Source organism: Odontesthes bonariensis, chromosome 15 (genome assembly GCF_027942865.1).
Source record: "Odontesthes bonariensis isolate fOdoBon6 chromosome 15, fOdoBon6.hap1, whole genome shotgun sequence".
Lineage (NCBI taxonomy): Eukaryota > Metazoa > Chordata > Actinopteri > Atheriniformes > Atherinopsidae > Odontesthes > Odontesthes bonariensis.
This window is the reverse complement of record NC_134520.1, coordinates 34299237-34323034: the sequence shown is the minus strand read 5'-3', so window position 1 is coordinate 34323034 and position 23798 is coordinate 34299237. Positions and strand designations below refer to the sequence as shown.

Genomic DNA, 23798 nt, shown 5'->3' with positions numbered 1-23798 from the left:
TCGGTGACGACCTGTGAAGCTGTACGGATCTTTAACCGACCTACAGCCAACCAAGACGGCGTGACAGTGTCGTCTTTAAAATGTTCTTCTGTCTCCGTGGCGACCTGTGAAGCTGTACGGATCTTTAACCGACCTACAGCCAAACAAGACGGCGCGACTGTCGTCTTTAAAATGTTCTTCTGTCTCGGTGACGAGCTGTGAAGCTGTACGGATCTTTAACCGACCTACAGCCAAACAAGATGGCACGACTGTGTCGTCTTTAAAATGTTCTTCTGTCTCCGTGGCGACCTGTGAAGCTGTACGGATCTTTAACCGACCTACAGCCAAACAAGACGGCGCGACTGTCGTCTTTAAAATGTTCTTCTGTCTCCGTGACGACCTGTGAAGCTGTACGGATCTTTAACCGACCTACAGCCAAACAAGATGGCGCGACTGTCGTCTTTAAAATGTTCTTCTGTCTCCGTGACGACCTGTGAAGCTGTACGGATCTTTAACCGACCTACAGCCAAACAAGATGGCGCGACTGTGTCGTCTTGAAAATTTTCTTCTGTCTTCGTGACGACCTGTGAAGCTGTACGGATCTTTAACCGACCTACAGCCAAACAAGATGGCGTGACTTTTTCATCTTTAAAATGTTCTTCTGTCTCGGTGACGACCTGTGAAGCTGTACGGATCTTTAACCGACCTACAGCCAAACAAGATGGCACGACTGTCGTCTTTAAAATGTTCTTCTGTCTCCGTGACGATCTGTGAAGCTGTACGGATCTTTAACCGACCTACAGCCAACCAAGACGGCGTGACAGTGTCGTCTTTAAAATGTTCTTCTGTCTCCGTGGCGACCTGTGAAGCTGTACGGATCTTTAACCGACCTACAGCCAAACAAGACGGCGCGACTGTCGTCTTTAAAATGTTCTTCTGTCTCGGTGACGAGCTGTGAAGCTGTACGGATCTTTAACCGACCTACAGCCAAACAAGATGGCACGACTGTGTCGTCTTTAAAATGTTCTTCTGTCTCCGTGGCGACCTGTGAAGCTGTACGGATCTTTAACCGACCTACAGCCAAACAAGATGGCGCGACAGTGTCGTCTTGAAAATTTTCTTCTGTCTCTGTGACGACCTGTGAAGCTGTACGGATCTTTAACCGACCTACAGCCAAACAAGACGGCGCGACTGTCATCTTTAAAATGTTCTTCTTTCTCGGTGACGACCTGTGAAGCTGTACGGATCTTTAACCGACCTACAGCCAAACAAGATGGCACGACAGTGTTGTCTTTAAAATGTTCTTCTGTCTCCGTGACGACCTGTGAAACTGTACGGATCTTTAACCGACCTACAGCCAAACAAGACGGCGCGACTGTCGTCTTTAAAATGTTCTTCTGTCTCCGTGACGACCTGTGAAGCTGTACGGATCTTTAACCGACCTACAGCCAAACAAGACGGCGCGACTGTCGTCTTTAAAATGTTCTTCTGTCTCGGTGACGACCTGTGAAGCTGTACGGATCTTTAACCGACCTACAGCCAAACAAGACGGCGCGACTGTGTCGTCTTTAAAATGTTCTTCTGTCTCCGTGACGACCTGTGAAGCTGTACGGATCTTTAACCGACCTACAGCCAAACAAGACGGCGCGACTGTCGTCTTTAAAATGTTCTTCTGTCTCCGTGGCGACCTGTGAAGCTGTACGGATCTTTAACCGACCTACAGCCAAACAAGACGGCGCGACTGTCGTCTTTAAAATGTTCTTCTGTCTCGGTGACGACCTGTGAAGCTGTACGGATCTTTAACCGACCTACAGCCAACCAAGACGGCGTGACAGTGTCGTCTTTAAAATGTTCTTCTGTCTCCGTGACGACCTGTGAAACTGTACGGATCTTTAACCGACCTACAGCCAAACAAGATGGCACGACTGTGTCGTCTTTAAAATGTTCTTCTGTCTCCGTGACGACCTGTGAAGCTGTACGGATCTGTAACCGACCTACAGCCAAACAAGATGGCACGACTGTCGTCTTTAAAATGTTCTTCTGTCTCCGTGGCGACCTGTGAAGCTGTACGGATCTTTAACCGACCTACAGCCAAACAAGATGGCGCGACTGTCATCTTTAAAATGTTCTTCTGTCTCCGTGACGACCTGTGAAGCTGTACGGATCTTTAACCGACCTACAGCCAAACAAGACGGCGCGACTGTCATCTTTAAAATGTTCTTCTGTCTCCGTGACGACCTGTGAAGCTGTACGGATCTTTAACCGACCTACAGCCAAAAAAGACGGCGCGACTGTTGTCTTTAAAATGTTTTTCTGTCTCCGTGACGACCTGTGAAGCTGTACGGATCTTTAACCTACCTACAGCCAAACAAGACGGCGCGACTGTGTCGTCTTTAAAATGTTCTTCTGTCTCAGTGACGACCTGTGAAGCTGTACGGATCTTTAACCTACCTACAGCCAAAAAAGACGGCGCGACTGTTGTCTTTAAAATGTTCTTCTGTCTCCGTGACGATCTGTGAAGCTGTACGGATCTTTAACCGACCTACAGCCAAACAAGACGGCGCGACTGTCGTCTTTAAAATGTTCTTCTGTCTCCGTGACGGCCTTTGAAGCTGTACGGATCTTTAACCGACCTACAGCCAAACAAGACGGCGCGACTGTGTCGTCTTTAAAATGTTTTTCTGTCTCCGTGACGACCTGTGAAGCTGTACGGATCTTTAACGGACCTACAGCCAAAAGAGATGGCACGACTGTCGTCTTTAAAATGTTCTTCTGTCTCGGTGGCGACCTGTGAAGCTGTACGGATCTTTAACCGACCTACAGCCAAACAAGACGGCGCGACTGTCGTCTTTAAAATGTTCTTCTGTCTCATTGACGACCTGTGAAGCTGTACGGATCTTTAACCGACCTACAGCCAAACAAGACGGCGCGACTCTGTCGTCTTTAAAATGTTCTTCTGTCTCGGTGACGACCTGTGAAGCTGTACGGATCTTTAACCGACCTACAGCCAACCAAGACGGCGTGACAGTGTCGTCTTTAAAATGTTCTTCTGTCTCCGTGGCGACCTGTGAAGCTGTACGGATCTTTAACCGACCTACAGCCAAACAAGACGGCGCGACTGTCGTCTTTAAAATGTTCTTCTGTCTCGGTGACGAGCTGTGAAGCTGTACGGATCTTTAACCGACCTACAGCCAAACAAGATGGCACGACTGTGTCGTCTTTAAAATGTTCTTCTGTCTCCGTGGCGACCTGTGAAGCTGTACGGATCTTTAACCGACCTACAGCCAAACAAGACGGCGCGACTGTCGTCTTTAAAATGTTCTTCTGTCTCCGTGACGACCTGTGAAGCTGTACGGATCTTTAACCGACCTACAGCCAAACAAGACGGCGCGACTGTCGTCTTTAAAATGTTCTTCTGTCTCCGTGACGACCTGTGAAGCTGTACGGATCTTTAACCGACCTACAGCCAAACAAGATGGCGCGACTGTCGTCTTTAAAATGTTCTTCTGTCTCCGTGACGACCTGTGAAGCTGTACGGATCTTTAACCGACCTACAGCCAAACAAGATGGCGCGACTGTGTCGTCTTGAAAATTTTCTTCTGTCTTCGTGACGACCTGTGAAGCTGTACGGATCTTTAACCGACCTACAGCCAAACAAGATGGCGTGACTTTTTCATCTTTAAAATGTTCTTCTGTCTCGGTGACGACCTGTGAAGCTGTACGGATCTTTAACCGACCTACAGCCAAACAAGATGGCACGACTGTCGTCTTTAAAATGTTCTTCTGTCTCCGTGACGATCTGTGAAGCTGTACGGATCTTTAACCGACCTACAGCCAACCAAGACGGCGTGACAGTGTCGTCTTTAAAATGTTCTTCTGTCTCCGTGGCGACCTGTGAAGCTGTACGGATCTTTAACCGACCTACAGCCAAACAAGACGGCGCGACTGTCGTCTTTAAAATGTTCTTCTGTCTCGGTGACGAGCTGTGAAGCTGTACGGATCTTTAACCGACCTACAGCCAAACAAGATGGCACGACTGTGTCGTCTTTAAAATGTTCTTCTGTCTCCGTGGCGACCTGTGAAGCTGTACGGATCTTTAACCGACCTACAGCCAAACAAGATGGCGCGACAGTGTCGTCTTGAAAATTTTCTTCTGTCTCTGTGACGACCTGTGAAGCTGTACGGATCTTTAACCTACCTACAGCCAAACAAGATGGCGCGACTGTGTCGTCTTGAAAATTTTCTTCTGTCTCCGTGACGACCTGTGAAGCTGTACGGATCTTTAACCGACCTACAGCCAAACAAGACGGCGCGACTGTCATCTTTAAAATGTTCTTCTTTCTCGGTGACGACCTGTGAAGCTGTACGGATCTTTAACCGACCTACAGCCAAACAAGATGGCACGACAGTGTTGTCTTTAAAATGTTCTTCTGTCTCCGTGACGACCTGTGAAACTGTACGGATCTTTAACCGACCTACAGCCAAACAAGATGGCGCGACTGTGTCGTCTTTAAAATGTTCTTCTGTCTCCGTGACGACCTGTGAAGCTGTACGGATCTTTAACCGACCTACAGCCAAACAAGACGGCGCGACTGTTGTCTTTAAAATGTTCTTCTGTCTCCGTGACGACCTGTGAAACTGTACGGATCTTTAACCGACCTACAGCCAAACAAGATGGCGCGACTGTGTCGTCTTTAAAATGTTCTTCTGTCTCCGTGACGACCTGTGAAACTGTACGGATCTTTAACCGACCTACAGCCAAACAAGATGGCGCGACTGTGTCGTCTTGAAAATTTTCTTCTGTCTTCGTGACGACCTGTGAAGCTGTACGGATCTTTAACCGACCTACAGCCAAACAAGATGGCGTGACTTTTTCATCTTTAAAATGTTCTTCTGTCTCGGTGACGACCTGTGAAGCTGTACGGATCTTTAACCGACCTACAGCCAAACAAGATGGCACGACTGTCGTCTTTAAAATGTTCTTTCTCAGTGACAACCTGTGAAGCTGTACGGATCTTTAACCGACCTACAGCCAAACAAGATGGCACGACTGTCGTCTTTAAAATGTTCTTCTGTCTCCGTGGCGACCTGTGAAGCTGTACGGATCTTTAACCGACCTACAGCCAAACAAGACGGCGCGACTGTTGTCTTTAAAATGTTCTTCTGTCTCCGTGACGACCTGTGAAGCTGTACGGATCTTTAACCGACCTACAGCCAAACAAGATGGCGCGACTGTCATCTTTAAAATGTTCTTCTGTCTCCGTGACGACCTGTGAAGCTGTACGGATCTTTAACGGACCTACAGCCAAAAAAGACGGCGCGACTGTTGTCTTTAAAATGTTTTTCTGTCTCCGTGACGACCTGTGAAGCTGTACGGATCTTTAACCTACCTACAGCCAAACAAGATGGCGCGACTGTGTCGTCTTGAAAATTTTCTTCTGTCTCAGTGACGACCTGTGAAGCTGTACGGATCTTTAACCGACCTACAGCCAAACAAGACGGCGTGACAGTGTCGTCTTTAAAATGTTCTTCTGTCTCATTGACGACCTGTGAAGCTGTACAGATCTTTAACCGACCTACAGCCAACCAAGACGGCGTGACAGTGTCGTCTTTAAAATGTTCTTCTGTCTCATTGACGACCTGTGAAGCTGTACGGATCTTTAACCGACCTACAGCCAAACAAGATGGCGCGACTGTCGTCTTTAAAATGTTCTTTCTCAGTGACGACCTGTGAAGCTGTACGGATCTTTAACCGACCTACAGCCAAACAAGACGGCGCGACTCGTCTTTAAAATGTTCTTTCTCAGTGACGACCTGTGAAGCTGTACGGATCTTTAACCGACCTACAGCCAAACAAGACGGCGCGACTCGTCTTTAAAATGTTCTTTCTCAGTGACGACCTGTGAAGCTGTACGGATCTTTAACCGACCTACAGCCAACCAAGACGGCGTGACAGTGTCGTCTTTAAAATGTTCTTCTGTCTCATTGACGACCTGTGAAGCTGTACGGATCTTTAACCAACCTACAGCCAAACAAGAACTTTGTCATTTTTAAAACTTTGTGGGTAAAACTTTTCTAGAAGCTTTGGTTGGGCCATCGAATTAGTATTTGGGGACTGAACAGGAAGTCACTCCCCTCTCTGAAACCATTTCTTAGTTTACTCTCGGTGAGCGGTCCTCTCACTTGATAAAATCTAAATCTGCTGGTGAGCAAGTGACTGGAAACCCATCCGTGGGTAAAACCTGTAGTCTAGTAGCCTCGGTTGGGCCATCGGAATAATCGGGGGCTGTGAACGGGCGGTCACTCCCCTCTCTGAAACCATTTCTTGGTTTACTCTCGGTGAGCGGTCCTCTCACTAAAGCAAGAGCTTTAAAAACTGACTACAGCACACTGAAAGTATCGGAACTGCACGGATAGAGCCTGGTGTGTCTGCTAGTGTAAGTTTTTCTAAGCTTCTTTGATAAAATCGATATCTGCTGGTGAAGCAAGTGACTGGAAACCCATCCGTGGGTAAAACTTGTTGTCTAGTAGCCTCGGTTGGGCCATCGGAATAATTGGGGGCTGTGAACGGGCGGTCACTCCCCTCTCTGAAACCATTTCTTGGTTGACTTCCGTGGGTTTCCTTCTCACTAACGCAGGAGTTTTAAAAACTGACTACAGCACACTGAAAGTATCGGAACTGCACGGATAGAGTCTGGTGTGTCTGCTAGTATAAGTTTTTCTAAGCTTCTTTGATAAAATCGATATCTGCTGGTGAAGCAAGTGACTGGAAACCCATCCGTGGGTAAAACCTGTAGTCTAGTAGCCTCGGTTGGGCCATCGGAATAATTGGGGGCTGTGAACGGGCGGTCACTCCCCTCTCTGAAACCATTTCTTGGTTGACTCTCGGTGAGCAGTCCTCTCACTAAAGCAAGAGCTTTAAAAACTGACTACAGCACACTGAAAGTATCGGAACTGCACGGATAGAGTCTGGTGTGTCTGCTAGTGTAAGTTTTTCTAAGCTTCTTTGCTAAAAATCAATACTTGCTGTTGAGCAAGTGACTGGAAACCCATCCGTGGGTAAAACTTGATGTCTAGTAGCCTCGGTTGGGCCATCGAAAATCAGAGTAATCGAGGGTCACTCCCCCCTCTGAAACCATTTCTTGGTTTACTCTCGGTGAGCGGTCCTCTCACTAAAGCAAGAGCTTTAAAAACTGACTACAGCACACTGAAAGTATCGGAACTGCACGGATAGAGCCTGGTGTGTCTGCTAGTGTAAGTTTTTCTAAGCTTCTTTGCTAAAAATCAATACTTGCTGTTGAGCAAGTGACTGGAAACCCATCCGTGGGTAAAACTTGTTGTCTAGTAGCCTCGGTTGGGCCATCGGAATAATTGGGGGCTGTGAACGGGCGGTCACTCCCCTCTCTGAAACCGTTTCTTGGTTGACTTCCGTGGGTTTCCTTCTCACTAACGCAGGAGTTTTAAAAACTGACTACAGCACACTGAAAGTATCGGAACTGCACGGATAGAGCCTGGTGTGTCTGCTAGTGTAAGTTTTTCTAAGCTTCTTTGCTAAAAATCAATACTTGCTGGTGAGCAAGTGACTGGAAACCCATCCGTGGGTAAAACCTGTAGTCTAGTAGCCTCGGTTTGCCATCGGAATAATCGGGGGCTGTGAACGGGCGGTCACTCCCCTCTGAAACCATTTCTTGGTTGACTTCCGTGGGTTTCCCTCTCACTAACGCAGGAGTTTTAAAAACTGACTACAGCACACTGAAAGTATCGGAACTGCACGGATAGAGCCTGGTGTGTCTGCTAGTATAAGTTTTTCTAAAGTCCTTTGCCAAAATCAATACTTGCTGTTGAGCAAGTGACTGGAAACCCATCCGTGGGTAAAACCTGTAGTCTAGTAGCCTCGGTTGGGCCATCGGAATAATCGGGGGCTGTGAACGGGCGGTCACTCCCCTCTCTGAAACCATTTCTTGGTTTACTCTCGGTGAGCGGTCCTCTCACTAAAGCAAGAGCTTTAAAAACTGACTACAGCACACTGAAAGTATCGGAACTGCACGGATAGAGCCTGGTGTGTCTGCTAGTGTAAGTTTTTCTAAGCTTCTTTGATAAAATCGATATCTGCTGGTGAAGCAAGTGACTGGAAACCCATCCGTGGGTAAAACTTGTTGTCTAGTAGCCTCGGTTGGGCCATCGGAATAATTGGGGGCTGTGAACGGGCGGTCACTCCCCTCTCTGAAACCATTTCTTGGTTTACTCTCGGTGAGCGGTCCTCTCACTAAAGCAAGAGCTTTAAAAACTGACTACAGCACACTGAAAGTATCTGAACTGCACGGATAGAGCCTGGTGTGTCTGCTAGTGTAAGTTTTTGTAAATTTCTTTGCCAAAATCAATACTTGCTGTTGAGCAAGTGACTGGAAACCCATCCGTGGGTAAAACCTGTTGTCTAGTAGCCTCGGTTTGCCATCATCGGATCGTTGGATGTCGGACCCCCACCTGCATCAGGATAAATATACTTTCAGCAGAGCTGGACTCTGACCCGGTTTGTCTAGTTTCTGAGGGTGTAAGTTTTAAAACCTTCTCATATGAGCTTAATTTCTGTTTATAAAAAAATAAGTGTCGACCTTTTTAACGTGAACTGTTCTGATTTGTAACTTGTAGTTGCTGTTCAAGGACACGACGGGCCCAGCCGTTCAGAAGAAGCTTTGGATGAAGGATTCCACAACTTCCTGACAATGTGTTTAAGAATAAAGTTTTACTTCGTATTCCTGTGTTTTCTCCTTGTTTTAAATACAAAGCGTGTGTTTGATCACATCGGACATGTTGTATTCAGGCGTCCAGTTTGAGGCCCAAAGAGAGCAGATGGTACCGAGATGTACAGGTCATCAGCAGTGTCTTTAACCCATAAGAACCCACCGTGACACAGGTGTCACACGCCCTTTAAGTGTTCTGGAAAATTCCATAAAAACTTTATCCTTGATTTCAACTCATGAATTGCCAGAGTGAGCCATACTTAACATCCTGGTGGGTCATGTGACGGGTCATGTGATTTAGTCTTCCCATAATAACATTTCCAAGATGTCTGTGTGCCAGGTTACCACTACGGGCAGAGCTAGCTAAATTTAAATCGCTTGTTTTTGGTTGCTAAAGGAAAGATTCAAACCATTTAACACCCATTGACACATCTTTGACACTAGGGAGTGTTATTTTGAGAAATGTGTTCTATATAGTCTGTTTTGTCCCCCATAATTTTCCTTGATGGAGAAATTATCCAGGTTCTTAACGCCCAATGTGACATGTCACATTACAGATCTCTGACAGTGGGGGGGGGGGTATTTTGAAAGAAATGTGGTCTATTAAGTCTGTGTTATGACCCCCTTAATTTTCATTTAAGTAGAAATGGGTCCGGGTTCTTATGGGTTAAACATGTTGGACCTGCAACTTTATCACAAACATGCTGATCCAGAGATGGATTCATGGGAGAAGATCTGTACAGCTTCCTGTTGCTTCACCGGTTTTCATTAACTGACCTATGAAAACCTGTTTGTTTTTTTTTTTGTTTTTTTTTTTAATTTGGATGTTAACTCTTGAGGAAAGCAGGACGATGGGAGTGTCCTCCAGACCTCCAGGTTTCATCTGGTGAATAAAGTCTGAACCAAATAAAACCAACATTTAGCTTCTCTAACCCCATGAAAAATAAAGTTGGATTTATTATGTGTATTTTACTGCTGGCTTCATGTTCATTTTTCATTAAGGGAGCCGTGTTTGTGGCTGTAGTTGCTTTGAGTAGCCAGTAGGGGGAGCTTCATGTACAGTCAATACTGGAAATTCAGTGAGGGTTGTGCTTTGCATGCTGGGAATGAGATGCACTTGTCAAGCCACAACAATCTATTATGAGCCAGATTAACGTTTTATGGGAAGAAAATTGTTTATTTTTCATGGACACGAGTTGTGGATGGTGAGATGAGTCCAGAAGGAACCTGCATAGAAACTACTCTAAAGAAGCCAAACACCCAATTAGATGGATGCCCTCCAAATAGTTTGGAAACAGCCTTCTAACCCTTCCCAGATTGATGGGCGGCAGCAGCTGCTTCTCTAAGATCATTGCTGATGTCTTTCCTCCTTGGCATCGTGTTAACACACACCTGAAATGCTCTTATTTTCACCCTAAGACGAGACTTAGTCTTAGTCAGTTTTGTCCTGCCGATGCGAGGGCACAGTTCACCTCTGACCTTATCTAAAGTCAAAGCACTTCCTGTGTTTGAATAGAGGAAACGGGGTCAGCTGACTCTGGGTCTCACTGCAGATTTTTGCAGATATTTCTCAAGCACTTTCAGAGACGGTTGCATCAGTTCGGGCATGAATCAGCACATTCAGTCTCGCCTTTATGCTGCAGCTGATATCAGTTAGTTATTGGATAAATGTGTCTTCTTTACTCAAGTTTTGGAGCTTTCTAAACCGGCCTCCAGAGTGTGGAAACCTGAGAGTGGCTGATTCATCGTGAAACATATGTAATGGCCACTAATCTCATCTGGTGTCGGTTATCGATGCAGGAATGAACCATCAGAGGATCAAGATGGAGTTAAAAGTAATAAAATGTTTCTTATGCGACATCCTGCTGCTCTCCAGAACTACTTCTTCTTCTCTGAGGATCAGAGGTCTTTCCAACAGGTATATTTAGGGACAGAGCAGTGAAACTGCAAGGACCCTATTGTATCTGTAAGAGTTAAGCTGTGTTCAGAACTGCCTACTACTCCCACTACTCCTACTAACTTTTTTTAAGTTCCCGGATGCATACTAGATTCTCCGAAATGTTGGGTATGCATCATGAGGTTACTACTCATACTCAAACTACCCAAGATGCAACGTAACGTGACGTCGCTGATCGTCATTTCCTGTCAAAACGGCAGTTTCAAGCTAGCTGCAACGAGGGTAGGTTCACTTCCTGTTTTCAAAACAAAAGCACCAATTGTATGGTAATGGCTTTCCCTATGATAAAAGGCAACGGGTATTTTATTTTGTGAAAATAACAGGAAGTGCGTTGCACATTTTTGATCGAACTCGTCCTACAGATTTAATGCTACAGACTTCAAACTTGGCCAGGTTACTCTTAAGACATGGGGGGGAAAATTCATGGGTAAACTTTTTCAAAACTTAAAGGGCGTGGCCGTGGCGACGCCTCAAAGTTCGATGACTCGCCATCACTCGCCACAAAAAATGTCGCTTATAAATCCCACATACATTATCCAATCTGTCCCAAACTTCATACGGTGATTGCTGGACCCAGCCTGAACGCGCACATATTATCATAGTGACATCCACCTTTAGCGCCACCTGCTGGTTCTTATTGTTATACTGGACACAGAAAACAAATGTGCACCCTCTGCCGGTTGGATCAGGTGGAGCTTTGGTGACTTTCAGCTTTTTTTTTTTCTCCCCGACTATAAAAACAAGTATAATCCGTTCGTATGTTGGTCAACCAGGATTTCCCAATAAAGCAGTTTTAAAACTGGTCAAAGAGCCCGACATCCACGAGTGTCGTAGGGAGCAGCAGGGCCTTGAACTACTGCTCGAGCCACATATTGTTTAGGACCAGACTGAACTCTGTCCACACAATGACAGAGATGTGGCAGCATTCTCAGACAGCAGGCGCCGGATAGAGATTAGGTTTGGGCCACATGCACACTGAATGATATCAAGAGGTATAAGAAGATCTCACAAACTGAGGTCATTGGCAATTTCCGTGCACGCTGTGACGGTCTGTTTGATAAATTCCCCCATAAGAGGGCTGCAAAGGTGAGTCCGACTCCTTTTTCTCCACAACAGTAAATGCATTTTATTTATGCAGCCCTTTACAAACAATCATTACGATGTAACCAAAATGCTTTACAGCAGGTAATGAATAAAGAGAAGAAACAGTGAAAGCAATAAAATCAAATAAGATAAAAATGTCATCATACTGCTGGATATTAGGATAAACGTCTTATTTGCGACGGATCTGGTGTTTGCTCTGAAGTGTGATCGGTGGACAGAAACTCAGGTTTTTTTTTTTATTCAAGAAAGCACAAAGTAAGATTCATTTAAATACAATATCTTGAATTGGTTTTGTTTTCTTTTTAACAAACAGAACCCACCCACAACACCCATATACTGCTGTAAAGGAAAAAAAACACATATAAGCATATAGCAAAGTTAAATAAATGAACAATGCAATAAATTAAATAAAGGGAAAAACAGTAGTAATGCTAGTAAGAATTAAAGTGTCCATACAGTGATGAGAAAAATAAATAAAAATAATAATAATGACAGACAATGGGGGCATTACATATTCAAGTACATGTCAATAATTAGGCAAAATCAAATATATATCTCAGGGGCTTATGGAAGGGTCTTTAGATTTTTAAAGTACTCAATTAGAGGGTCCCACATCTTGTGAAACTGTCTTGTTGAGCCTCTGGAAAAGTATTTAATTTTCTCTAATTTCAAGAAAAACATTAATTCAGTGAGCCAGACAGACACTTTGGGTGGTTTCCAATGTAAAACTATATTTCTACGGGCTATCAAAGATGCAAAGGCAAACGCGTTCATCTGGTCAATGGGTAGCATGTGCTCACACCCCAAAGATCTGCCGACGGTTTGAAACTCAGGTCTCACACGGAGGCCCTGAAGCCGATTACATCGATCAGTTTTCACCGTTTGCAATAAACTTGAGTCGAACGGAGCCTGCAGGATACGGCGTAATGCCATCCCTGGCGTTGCCATAGTTACAGGTGTGTGTGCCCTCGGGGGGGGGGGGGTGGTTTGAATCCCACCTGTGGCCGTTTACTGGTGACCCTCCACCCAGATAGGGTGTGGACGGGTGGATGATTCAGGGCCCCGGAGCTACTGGAAAGAATTACGCCTGTTTGGCTGTTGCCAGGAAGCTTTGCCTCTAAACCTCTGAGACAGAAAATAAAGAAGGGGCGTGGCTAACACGTGGTGGGGGGCGGGGCCTGAGGCTGTGTGTGCCAGCAGCTGGCAGCAGAGAGAGTTTCTCCTCAGGCAAACTCTCTGAGTCTTATCTTTTTCTTTCTGTTTCTGTTCCTGGCTGAGTTTCATTTCTGCTCCTCGAACATAGTTTCGTGGTCTGCGGGTTCATCCCGGTTCACCGCTGGGAGGAAACAGACTGTAACTCGCTGTGCTCACAGTTTACACATAAACGAAACTTTCCATGAACTCTCTGTGTGTGTGTGTGTGTTAACTGCTGCTCTGATGTTGTAACTTTAGGATTCCTCTCTGGGCTCGACAGCGGCAGCACGGAGGGGAGGAAGAGGGTGAGGTTTGGGGTGGGGTGGTGTAACGGCAGGGGGAGGAGGGGTGATGTAGCAGTGCTTTACCTTCCTCCTGTCCCCCTCGGAGGGAGCTCCTCCCTGTGTCCTTGCCCCTGCCTGAAAGGAAACTCAGCTTCAGTTTAAGCCGAGACTCCCAGAAAGCAGCAGCTCGCTCCACAGCTCGTCTTCCTCTTCGTTTTTGAAATCCACCTCAGGTGTACAGTCATGGCGGCCGCCTCCAAGGGCTCCCAGAGGGTGAGGAACGGGGTGATCGGGGTGTTGGCGCTCTGGTCCATCGTCTCGCTCATCATCATCGTGGTGTGGGCCACCTCGCCGGACCTGAAGGGCTCGGCCCGGTGCCGGGCGGAGCTGCAGGAGATGACGGAGAAGCTGGAGGGGGCCAAGGTGGTGTTCGGCAAGGACAAGGTGGCTCTGGAGGAGCTGGTGGAGGAGGCCAGGGCGGAGCAGGTCCGGCAGAGAGGGGAGATCCTGGCGCTGCTGGGACGCCTCAACGACACCAACGCCACGCTGGAGGAGTGCCGGCAGGAAAACGTGAGTAACGGATGGATAACACTGCTGTTCGGACTTTCCTCCTCCTTGGTTTCACCTACAATACATGAAATCTGCACGCTATCTTTTAACTTATCTACACTGTTGCTTTTAAATTCATTTAGATTATTTTATTTGTTTCTCTTTATATTCTTTTATGTATTTTAATGCTTCTTCCACTCCCTGCTGCAATGCTTTTATTTTATGTAAAGCACTTTGAATTGTTTTGTACATGAAATGTGCTACAAATAAATTTGATTTGATACAATAATTAGCTGGAATGCAGATTTTTTTTAAATCTTATTTTTGTACATCTGAGCCACATTAACCAGAGAAAAACAGCTGCAGCTTCTGCTCTCTGATTATACTTCAGTGTTTTCATCTGCTTCCATCTTCCTTTTCTTTTTCAACATAAACAAACAAAAATACATAAATGGGAAAATAAAAGAAAGTGTCCCGTTGTTATCCAAATCAAATTTATTTATATAGCACATTTCATATACAAAACAATTCAAAGTGCTTTACATAAAATAAAAGCATTGCAGCAGGGAGTGGAAGAAGCATTAAAAATACATAAAATCATTTAAATGAATTATGACCTTCCAGGGAATCCCTGTAAAAGAATGGAAGATACATTAGGATCCAAGTAATTCAAATAAGGTTTCCAAACCTCATAAAATTGGTTGGAGTTTGAATGTGATGCGCGAGGCACCAACTCAAACAGCACTTTATGCCGTCCTCAACATTTGGTTCCTTATTGCTAATCCGCTGCAATAAAATATTCTTCTTCTCGCTGCAAATGTAAGAATACAAAACAGTCTCTGATTTGTTAACCTCACACCTTTAGCAGGAAGGCCTGATATAAGAGACAGTGGGTCCATCCCCAGCTTTAATCCCAGCATCTGTTCCATTTCTGCTAAGACATGAGACCAATATTTCTGCAGCTTATGGCAGGACCAAAGACACTGAGTTAGATTTCTGTTTTACATTTAAGACACATTGGAGACAAACTAGGGTTGAACTTGTGTCTGCGATCAGCGGATAAATGCATCCTGTGCAAAATCTTAATCTGTATTGATTTGACACGGTTAAAAACTGAGATAAACTTTTCTTTCCACGCTGGAGATGTGTGAGGACCATGGCTGGTTCTCCACATCATCATTTTGGTGCTTTTGTTTGTTCCTTCTGTTCTAAAGTCAGCCTCTTGGCTTCGTCAGCGTTTAGCTGCAGCTCGTTTCCGTTTCTCTGTTTCTCCTCATTGTTATCAGTCTGGCAGATGATGGTGGTTTCGCAAACTTGACAGCAGAGTTCTCTGTGTCGGGTTCAGGGTGAGCGAATAAGAATAAAGCTTCGATCATGCCGACAGAAATCAGCTGCGTGCCGTCCTGTAACAGGAAACAACTAGAAAGTGATAATAATGGCTGTTCGAAACCACATACTTCCATACTACATACTATATACTTCCATACTGCATACTAAATACTGCATACTACATACTTACATACTGCATACTACATACTGCATACTTACATACTACATACTGCATACTTGCATACTGCATACTGCATACTTTCATAGTTTCATACTTGCATACTTCCATACTGCATACTTACATACTTCATACTTTCATACCGCATACTACATACTGCATACTTACATACTACATACTGCATACTTCCATACTGCATACTTTCATACTTCATACTGCATACTTTCATACCGCATACTACATACTACATACTGCATATTTACATACTACATACTTCCATACTGCATACTACATACTTCCATACTACATACTGCATACTTTCATACTACATACTGCATACTACATACCGCATACTGCATACTACATACTTCCATACTACATACTGCATACTGCATACTTTCATACTACATACTACATACTGCATACTTCCATACTGCATACTTCCATACTTCATACTGCATACTTTCATACTACATACTACATACTGCATACTTCCATACTACATACTGCATACTACATACTGCATACTACATACCGCATACTTACATACTACATACTGCATACTTTCATACTTCCATACTACATACTGCATACTTTCATACTACATACTGCATACTGCATACTACATACTACATACTCATTGATCAGACAGTATGCAGAGCGTTTACCCACAATGCATTTCACTCCTGCCCGAGCCGAAATCAGCCGGCCTGAAGCTGATTTCTCTTAAGCTCTAAACTCTGTAAACTTTAGCAACATTTGAAACATTTTCAGGTGAGAAAGTAGTCGTTTAGATCCCCAACGTGTTGAAAACCTGACAAAATACCGGCTGTTTACAATTTTGTTCCCACGAATTCGGCGCTACTAAAGCTAGCCGCAGTGAGCTAACGCACTTCCTGTTATATTCACAAAATAAAATACCCGTTGCCTTTTATCATAGGGAAAGCCATTACCATACAATTGGTGCTTTTGTTTTGAAAACAGGAAGTGAACCTACCCTCGTTGTAGCTAGCTTGAAACTGCCGTTTTGACAGGAAATGACGATCGGCGACGTCACGTTACGTTGCATCTTGGGTAGTTTGAGTACGAGTAGTAACCTCATGATGCATACCCAACATTTCAGAGAATCTAGTATGCATCCGGGAACTTCTCGCTTACTCAAACTCACATACTAACTCAAAAAGTTAGTAGGAGTAGTAGGAGAAGTATGCGGTTTCGAACACAGCCCTGGTCTGTCAGTGGTTTGTCTTCGGGCACAGCTGCTCTGTGACTGAAACAAAGAGGACTTCCTGATGATGACTGATCTGTAACTACGAGCAGATAACTCTGCATCAGGTTCTCTATATATACCTGTAATGAACGAGCTGAATCCTTTTAGATCTAAATTATTAACAAGTCTTGGAATTGGTCGAGTGTTGCATGGAAAAGCAGCTGTTATTGCATCTGTCTGGTAGAAAAAAAAACGAGGTGTGAGGTCAGCCGCTATTTTGCCTGAGGAGATAAAACACGACAGTCTGGCAGAAGTTACAGCACCTAACTTTCTTTCTTTTTACTGGTCGTCAGGTTTGGTTTAAGAACCGAATCCGGGTTTATAAAGGATGTGAAGTTTGGTTTAATATCCTCAGTTTCACCACTTTTACCCGCCATATTAATAAGTGACAGAGAAGGCTTCGGTCTTTGTTGATTTGTAACATCTGAGTCCCAGAACAGACGGAGACGACCCACAGAGGGGTCATATTAGGGCTTAGTAGGTACTCGATTAATTGAGAAATACTTCTGCAATAATAACTATTTAAAAAAGAAAATTTTACATCAGGAACCAGCTTTTAGCCACAATCAGAGCTGGGTGATATGACCAAAAAACACATTCTTCCTCCTGATATTGATAACAGGAGCTATTAGCTTTTAGCTAACATCTGCTAGCTTCTCTGCTACCGTCTCTGATTCATGAACTGTATTTTAATGCAGCTGAAATCCTAATAAAGCCTCTCATTTCCTGTTTTATTCTATGATTTTGCTCCTCGTTGTTTTCTCCGGGTTTCCTGCATCAAATCGCGCTGCTACAAACGCAGCACGTGCGCGTGCACGTTGTGCGACAGCAATAACGCTGAGCAGAACTCGTTGGTGGGAGTTAAACGAAGCGTCGAAGCAGATCATTTACATCGGGGACTTGTTGTAATCGAGTTACTCGAGAACATCGTTTCAGCCCTAAACTTGTTGTCAAGTTGATTTACGCCTTTGCTTCACAGGTCAGATATGTGGACTCCTGTAATCGGATGTCTTTGCTTTGTTTACACGCCGTGATTTGAGGATCCTGAATATTTACCCTCAGGACAGAGTTGTTGGACACACTGAAGGACAAACTGTCTTGCCCACAGGTAGAAAAATAAAATTAAAAACAAGATTATGGCAAATCATGATTATCAGTAATGTGAATGTTAGATCCAACTGTTAGCTAACGGTTAGCTAAATCTGCGAGGAGTCGAAGTCGATAACATTCAACACTGCTTATCTTATGGCCAAAGACGATTTAAGTCTTTTACTAGATTTAAGTCTTTTCTGGACAAGCTACAGACGAGTTGACTTCTTCACAAAATTAATTGAATTAGTTCCAATTCACCCTCATAACCGATTTAAATTTGAATATGTTGCAAATACCAGTTAAAAGCAGCCCCAGTGACTAAATTTCGTGTGTATGCATGACAATAAATCCGATCTTAAACAGGTTCTGAGCCTGTAATCTGCATCAGAGGCAGAGGGCGGGATTCATTATGCCAGTGGAGATTAAACTTTCACCAAATGGAGACATTTTTAAATCCAGGTTAAAAGCATTTCTGTTCTCATGTGTCTATGCATGAAATCTGCACGATATCTTTCAACTTATCTGGACTGTTGCTTGTTTTTAAATTCATTTAAACTATTTGATGTATTTTTAATGCTTCTTCCACTCCCTGCTGCAATGCTTTTATTTTATGTGAAGCACTTTGAAATGTGCTATAAATAAATTTGATTTGATTTTGATTTAAACTTGAACTAAAAATGTGGGAACCTCCAGAGTGGAGCTGCTGTTTCAGAGCTCTGATCCGAACAGAGCGGGACTCTTCTCTTCTCCTCCCTCCTCTTTCCACTCTGGGAGACTTGGTTTTTCCCTCCAACGCGGAGACGCTCGGCCGTTTAGTTGCTTCCAATGTTTCCAGCGTCCAATTCTCAGAGTCGCTGGCTGGAAAAAGTGAGTTTTTTTCCTTTGCTCTGTCTCTCCTCTTGTGGTCTTCCTGACTCACTCCTCCTCCCTTTCTCCTTCACCTCTGCTCCACTCCCCTCCCAACACTGCTTCCTTACTTTTTCCTCGCTCTGACTTCTTCCCTCCTGACTCATCGAGTAAATATTTCAGGATTTAGAAGACATTTGGCTGTGGATTGTGGACAAACTTGGACTTTCCCGCGAGTTCTGGACTCTGCATTTTTCTCATCAACATTTCTGCTGTTCACGACTCTTAACTGTACCCCTAAAAGTCATCAATCAAGTTCTGGCCTGGTTCAGAGTCAAAGTTTTTTGGCGAATGCTGCAGAACAGTCACACCTCAGCAGCTCTGATAGACATGAAGTGTTACAAAGACCTGCAACCATACTGACTACTGAGTAGTTTCAGTTATCTTTTACATAAAAGTAGTGAAAAAATATCTACTTCAGCCTCTAAATATAATAATATGAGGATTCGGTGTTTCCCCTTTTAGGGATTTGGGCAAAATAAGGTAATTGAGGATGTTTTCTTGGTCTCTGAGTTCATATCGTACCAAATTCACAACAAATGTCACCTCAAGGTTCTTGGAAACACTTTAAATATACATTTAATTCAAGTCAATTATAATCCAGGTCACTGTAATCTGATCAAATTCATACAGAACAAAGTAGCCGAGCTACGGAAATCAATAGATTGCACTGAAACTGGCAGCTGGTCCCACAGAGAGGGGCCTGATAACTGAAGGCCTCCCAAACTGGCAGCTGGTTCCACAGAGAGGGGCCTGATAACTGAAGGCTCTGCCTCCCAAACTGGCAGCTGGTTCCACAGAGAGGGGCCTGATAACTGAAGGCTCTGCCTCCCAAACTGGCAGCTGGTTCCACAGAGAGGGGCCTGATAACTGAAGGCTCTGCCTCCCAAACTGGCAGCTGGTTCCTCAGAGAGGGGCCTGATAACTGAAGGCTCTGCCTCCCAAACTGGCAGCTGGTCCCACAGAGAGGGGCCTGATAACTGAAGGCTCTGCCTCCCAAACTGGCAGCTGGTCCCACAGAGAGGGGCCTGATAACTGAAGGCTCTGCCTCCCAAACTGGCAGCTGGTTCCACAGAGAGGGGCCTGATAACTGAAGGCTCTGCCTCCCAAACTGGCAGCTGGTTCCACAGAGAGGGGCCTGATAACTGAAGGCTCTGCCTCCCAAACTGGCAGCTGGTTCCACAGAGAGGGGCCTGATAACTGAAGGCTCTGCCTCCCAAACTGGCAGCTGGTTCCACAGAGAGGGGCCTGATAACTGAAGGCTCTGCCTCCCAAACTGGCAGCTGGTTCCACAGAGAGGGGCCTGATAACTGAAGGCTCTGCCTCCCAAACCGGCAGCTGGTTCCACAGAGAGGGGCCTGATAACTGAAGGCTCTGCCTCCCAAACTGGCAGCTGGTTCCACAGAGAGAGGCCTGATAACTGAAGGCTCTGCTTTTAGAAACTGATTTTAACAATATTACGAAGGCGACAGAATCCTGGTAAAAAATAACTCAATGTGTCATTTTTCTTAGCCACATTTAATCTTATTTCTCTGATATTTAGTTTTTTTTAATTGTATTTACGGTAATAATCGTAGCTGTTATCAGCAGAACAAAATACTGTCAGTTTGGACATCTTTAATATTTATTGCTGTTGTAAACTGTTAAATTGATGGATGGGCATAAAGGGCCATTTCACTGCATTTTTTTGCATTTTGATCGCCCTAAACTAGATCCTGTATGGAAACTACAATAGTTACACTGCTCAAATCTAGATGGAATTATTCTAAAGAGGCTATAGATTCATTAAAACCTTGTTTGGGATTTGTGAAACCTTTTTCTGATTTGTACAAATGCAGAACAGGGCCATTTTACTGCATTTTGATCACACTAAACTAGATCCTGTATCGAAACTACAATAGTTAGACTGCTCAAATCTGGATAGAATTATTCTAAAGAGGGTACAGAGACTTTAAAACACATTGTATGATTAATTAAAACTTTATTTGGTCATTGAAAATTCAAAAAAAGGTGAAATCATCTTGCTGTAGAAGGGTGTGACGCCCATGAACAGAACCACCACCACCTCTGAGCTCCAGATATTTCTCATTTCTGGAGTTAAAACCCTCGTAACAACCAGAAGAAGCGAGTGTCCCCTGAGAAAAACAGGACATTCGTACACGTCAGGAAAGTACCAACGACACACAAAGTTAGATTTCTGCTTCCTGCCAGCTTCCTGTGTTCAGCTCCGAGCTGCTAGAAATATTGCATGGTGCCATTTAACCCCTTCAGTTTCAGGCCGGCTTCGTCACAAACTCTTTCCTTTAAAGCAGCTCAGATTGAGGGTGACTTTGTTCTCTGGCCTGTAGAGTAAAATCTGTGCTCCCCGTGCTGCTCTTTGTGCTCTCAGCTGTGAAATGTTCGGGCTGCGTGTGATATTTACAGGCGCTGTGTGATATGTGGACGGAGAGGATTTGGTTTTTGGTCGACGTGTCGCTGCTGATTAACGCGAAAGACGATCAGATTGTTCGAATATTGTTTTATTTATTTTTTAATTTCTTTAAAAAATAAAAATAATATATTAATTTTTTATTTATATAATAAAAACGTTTTTATTTAAATAAAAAATAAATAAAAATAATATATTATATTTATTTAATTTTTATTTATTAAATATTGTTCACCCGACTTGCTGTTGATTAGCAGGCCAGTGGAAGGATGTGCCTGAAAACACATTTCTTGATCAGGAGTCAATTATCTGCATCAGAGTGAAGCTGTTTACTCAGGAAGAACCACACCTGTGGTTTGTGAACAGCTTCTGTGTGCGAATAATAAGAGCGAAGCGATGCTTCCTGCTGCGGTTTGTCCTCTGATGCTTAAACTTTAAAGGTGACAGTAAAAACTAGGGCTGGGCGCGTTAACGCATTAATTATTTAACGCCGATACATATTTTATCGCGCATTAACGCAGGTTTTTTTAATTAAAAAAAAAAATAAATGAATAAAAACAAATTGGGGGGGCTTTTGTGCCTTTAATGGATAGGAAAGTTCAGAGAGAGGGGGAACAACATGCAGCACAGGACCTGCTCAAAGCACTTCGCCACAGACCACCCCTGTTTTATTATTTATTTTATTATTGTAAAAGAGAATATATTTGTGTTTGTTTCGCTTTGAACGGGGCGACTCTATGTGCCAGCAAATCAAATCCTCTGACTGATGATGCGTTTAATGAAACTACAGACCATCATTTCTGTGTCTCTAGTTAATGTTAAATGTCACAAAAAAGGTGATTTTCTTTGGCTGCTGATTAACATTTGGTCTCATCGGGCGACTTTCTGTCACTATTTCTGACTCATTGTGCTGCCTGATAGCAGATTTATTAGGATCTGCATCAAGCTGTCGCTTTACAGAGCAAATACTTGGTATTCTGTTGTACTTTTATCACTATTACGAGAACTATGAGACATTTATAACATGTATCAACATTCTGGCCTAAAAAAACAAAAGTTAACTTTCTTTATCTTATCGCTCTCAGCCTTAGCTGCTGCTAATTTACTGCATTTATATTAAAAAAAACATATTTAGAGATTGTTCAGACTCTCTGACACCATTCGTGTGCAAACAAATTCTTTTGGAAGTTTGATCAGTTATGAACGCGTCTGCAGCCGTTCACACTGAAGAAAGGGAGTGGAAACCAGTTTTATAAACGGGATTCACAGCAGATACTTAAGTACTTCTTTGTAAATCATTTGAACTTTTACTCTGTAAACCACACAGCATTTTTTGGCGCCTGTTCTGAGGGTTTTGAAGTCTCTGAGAAACGCACAGGTTGGGTTTTCTCTGGTAGCTTTCAGGATGTTTCCGGAGAGACGATGACGCACACGTTGTGAGCAGCCGCCGGCTGGAAAGCAAGTTTGATGCAATCAGAAATGTTGAGTAACACGTCAACATCAAGGAAATATTGGCACAACTGTACGACTCGGGAGCGGTGGTCCATCACTGTTGATGAGAAAGCATTGTTTGCTAGCTACAATGCTAAACTATTTTGGATCAATGGAGTGCAAAGAAAAGAGCAAATGTGCTTAAACCAACAGGTATTTAGACCAAAGCCTGTCTCATTCATGTCAATGAGACCTCAACTGTGTCATTGTTTAAAAAAAAGACGAGAAAGAATATATTTGTGTTTGTTTCGCTTTGAACGGGGTGACGCCTTGAGTTGCTGAAATAAGTTTCAGGCTCGAAGCGATCATAATGTCCGACAAACAAACGGCTATAAAGGAAAATAATCCATAAAAACACAAAGGTAGAATAAGTAAATTTCATAAAACTACAATAAAACAAAGGTGCCAAAGAGAAGAAGCATCTTAAGAGCTTCTGATATGAATATGTAGGAGGTTGGGAGCACAACCGCCTCTGGTTTACTTCTCAGATCTGATAAATCTGGAGCGTCAGAACGTAGAAATTCCTTAAAACCGGGAATACGGTCTTTGAATTGATCCTGGAATAAAACTGAGGGGATTCCAGGTTTACCAGGATCAGCCACAGACCGAGTGAACGATGTTGGACCCGGTGCTGGTGTGACGTAAGGAGGAGCCGGACCTCTGTCCAGCATCAGTTCTGTTATCAGCCCACTCTGTGTTAGAGAATGTAGGTAATCCACAAGGAAACAAGGAAAATAAACAAGGAGACAAGGAAAAATAAATAAGGAAACCGTTTAAGTTGCTGTTTAAGCGTCCTGTTGCTGGTATAGTTGCCGTTTAAGCATCCTGTTGCTGGTATAGTTGCCGTTCAAGCGTCCTGTTGCTGGTATAGTTGCCGTTTAAGCGTCCTGTTTTTGATGTAGTTGCCGTTTAAGCTTCCTGTTGCTGGTGTAGTTGCCGTTTAAGCGTCCTGTTGCTGGTATAGTTGCCGTTTAAGCGTCCTGTTGCTGGTATAGTTGCCGTTTAAGCTTCCTGTTGCTGGTATAGTTGCCGTTTAAGCTTCCTGTTGCTGGTATAGTTGCCGTTTAAGCGTCCTGTTGCTGGTATAGTTGCCGTTTAAGCGTCCTGTTGCTGGTGTAGTTGCCGTTTAAGCGTCCTGTTGCTGGTATAGTTGCCGTTTAAGCGTCCTGTTGCTGGTATAGTTGCCGTTTAAGCTTCCTGTTGCTGGTATAGTTGCCGTTTAAGCTTCCTGTTGCTGGTATAGTTGCCGTTTAAGCGTCCTGTTGCTGGTATAGTTGCCGTTTAAGCGTCCTGTTG

At 44.0% G+C, this 23798-nt stretch overlaps 1 protein-coding gene across 1 annotated transcript in view; it reads left to right on the top strand.

Annotated features, from left to right (window-relative positions):
* Positions 1 to 13339: 13339 nt before the first annotated feature.
* Positions 13340 to 23798, top strand: part of LOC142400819 (uncharacterized) — a 33477-nt gene continuing 23018 nt past the window's right edge. The window contains exon 1 of the mRNA XM_075486046.1: positions 13340 to 13829. Within this exon, the coding sequence (XP_075342161.1) occupies positions 13503 to 13829 (327 nt within the window). The 5' untranslated portion in view covers positions 13340 to 13502. The remainder of the gene's footprint in view (positions 13830 to 23798) is intronic.